Here is a 2,418-nt window from a genome sequence, read left to right on the forward strand (position 1 = left end):
AATTGTTATGATAACTCGAGTCAATAAGGACCTGCAAATTTGTAAATAAGGCGACACTCAGTCTAAAATTTAAGCTCAAATTATAAACAAGCAGAGCATATGCTTTGTCTAATTCACACAATGCTCGTCGATTAAATTCATACTATTAATAATAAGACGATCTATTTTTATCTACAATATAAAAATTTCGTATGGTTGCGAGAACGTTGAATAAACACGGTTATTGTCACAAAATTTTATTATATTTATTAGCACTTTTTAAGCTAATTTTGTTGATTTAATCCAACGGTACGCCTTCTCACGTGCTCTGTCATCTGGACCATCCGCCACGTCACCGATCCGCACCACACAAAGGAAACCATCCCCACCGTCAATCCTAAACGCAACGATCCATATCCACCAATAAATCTCAAAAACAATCTAAAATCCTCTTCCAAACCCCGCCCCCCAAAAGCAGTCCTCCGCCTCTAGAAAACCCAGACAACCTCCATTCCCTCCGAAACCAAAGCCCCAATTTCCTCGCTCTATAAATTCTCCCCCATCCTCCCTTCCAATCTCCCCATCTCCAATTCCCATCGTCTCTGAGGAAAGCAAAACAAATTTCCTCTGTTAAGGCAGCCATGTCGGGTCGCGGGAAGGGCGGTAAGGGTCTCGGCAAGGGCGGGGCGAAGCGGCACCGGAAGGTGCTCCGCGACAACATCCAGGGCATCACGAAGCCGGCTATCCGCCGCCTGGCTCGCCGCGGCGGCGTGAAGCGCATCAGCGGCCTCATCTACGAGGAGACCCGTGGTGTCCTCAAGATCTTCCTCGAGAACGTCATACGCGACGCCGTCACCTACACCGAGCACGCTCGCCGCAAGACTGTCACCGCCATGGATGTCGTCTACGCCCTCAAGCGCCAGGGCCGTACCCTCTATGGCTTTGGCGGATGAGATCCATCAATTCCGTGGTTTTTTTTTTCAAAAGAAAAACTCTTTAGGGTTTTGGTCTCTTATGTGAGTGGGATGGGATGCTGTGAGTTATTGTTATGAAAGTGGAAGGGAAACATTAAGTTTCATCTTATCTTATTATGTATTATGAAATTAGGAAGAGGAAAAAAAAATCTAATCTTGCCAGCCAGTGCTGTGATTGTTTTTTGATGTTGGTCAGTTTATTTTATATAATCATGTTTCAATTCAGAGAGTAATTTGGTCTACTTGGTCATTAATATGTGCTGTTGAGGTTTTATATGTTATTTGTTAGATAATTTTGCTTGCTTCTCATCTACAGCAACCTGGATTTAAAATATACTGCCGAGATTCAAAGATACTAAATGTGGGCATTTTAAAACTTGAAAAAAAATATTGTTGCTCAATATTGTGTATGCTCTACCCTCCTGGAACCAGGAGGGAGAGAATTGTAACCGGATATTGTTCTATAGTTTAGTTTGACTTTTGTTTTGTGCTTCTATCTTGATTAGTCTCTGCCATTTCTTGCTTTTTTTCCTTTCACCTTGGATGATTAGGATCATAATTGGTCAAAATATGGATATTGTCAATAACTGAGTTTGCAACATTTTATCCTGGTTTTTCATCCTCCTGTTGAAATCTTGTAATAATATTTAAATGAAGTGTTGATGAATTGTTCTATATTTGATACCCATTATGAAGCATTATGCAGAGGGTGCTTGTCTGTGTTGGACTATTTGATCATCCAACATAATTTGGGCCACACATCTCACCCTCAAGGTGCATGAGATATGCAAGTATATGAATGATGCCCACCTGCAGCTTTGATGAAGGTGTGATGTGTTGTGGATAAAATATTGGATTATAGACTTGTGGTTGTCTTTTTTTGAGGAATCTGGTAGGTTGTGCATCCATGGAAATGTATCCTGGCCTATTCTGTGGGAAGGTCTGTTGCATATTGTACAGGTAGCAAGATGAATTGTAATTTGATAGGGGAAAAAACAAACCCTGAACATGGCTTTAAATTAGAATCATGGAAATGATGTTGGATCTTGGAGGATTCTTGTTCATTCAAGTAGATTCTCTCTTTTACTCACTGTGAGACTAATAATTCCTACCTGTGACTGCTGCAGATCACAAGTGAAGTCCAATGGCCAAAAGGAAGAGATCTACCAAACTAGAAGTTCTTTCTTTGCTGAGCTGAATATATAAGAAACTAGGCACCAATGAGGTTTGGAATCTTTTGATGATATAGGCATTTTTTCCCCCCTGACAAATGGTAGTGGTAGTTCAAATATTTTTCATGCTTATGCTCATTGCAGGATATGCTTTGTTGAGTAATAAACATCATTGACATTTAAAGATGCTGTCAGAATTTGTATTTTGTCACATAGGTGGGGATACATCTGTGTGCATCCCCAACCTATCTTCGATAGTGCTAATTTGTTTGATAATAACATTAATTATTGCA

At 40.4% G+C, this 2,418-nt stretch overlaps 1 protein-coding gene across 1 annotated transcript; it reads left to right on the top strand.

Annotated features, from left to right (window-relative positions):
* The first annotated feature begins 431 nt into the window (after positions 1–431).
* LOC105034140 (histone H4) lies at positions 432–1,119 on the top strand. The gene has a single exon (XM_010909189.2). The coding sequence runs from the start codon at positions 621–623 to the stop codon at positions 930–932; it is 312 nt and encodes a 103-aa protein (XP_010907491.1). The 5' UTR covers positions 432–620; the 3' UTR covers positions 933–1,119.
* Positions 1,120–2,418: the final 1,299 nt, after the last annotated feature.

Source organism: Elaeis guineensis, chromosome 11 (assembly GCF_000442705.2).
Source record: "Elaeis guineensis isolate ETL-2024a chromosome 11, EG11, whole genome shotgun sequence".
Taxonomy (NCBI): domain Eukaryota; kingdom Viridiplantae; phylum Streptophyta; class Magnoliopsida; order Arecales; family Arecaceae; genus Elaeis; species Elaeis guineensis.

Bases quoted from the DNA above. Each gene is read 5' to 3' on its own strand.
- LOC105034140 (XM_010909189.2), top strand. From the start codon at position 621: ATGTCGGGTCGCGGGAAGGGCGGTAAGGGTCTCGGCAAGGGCGGGGCG.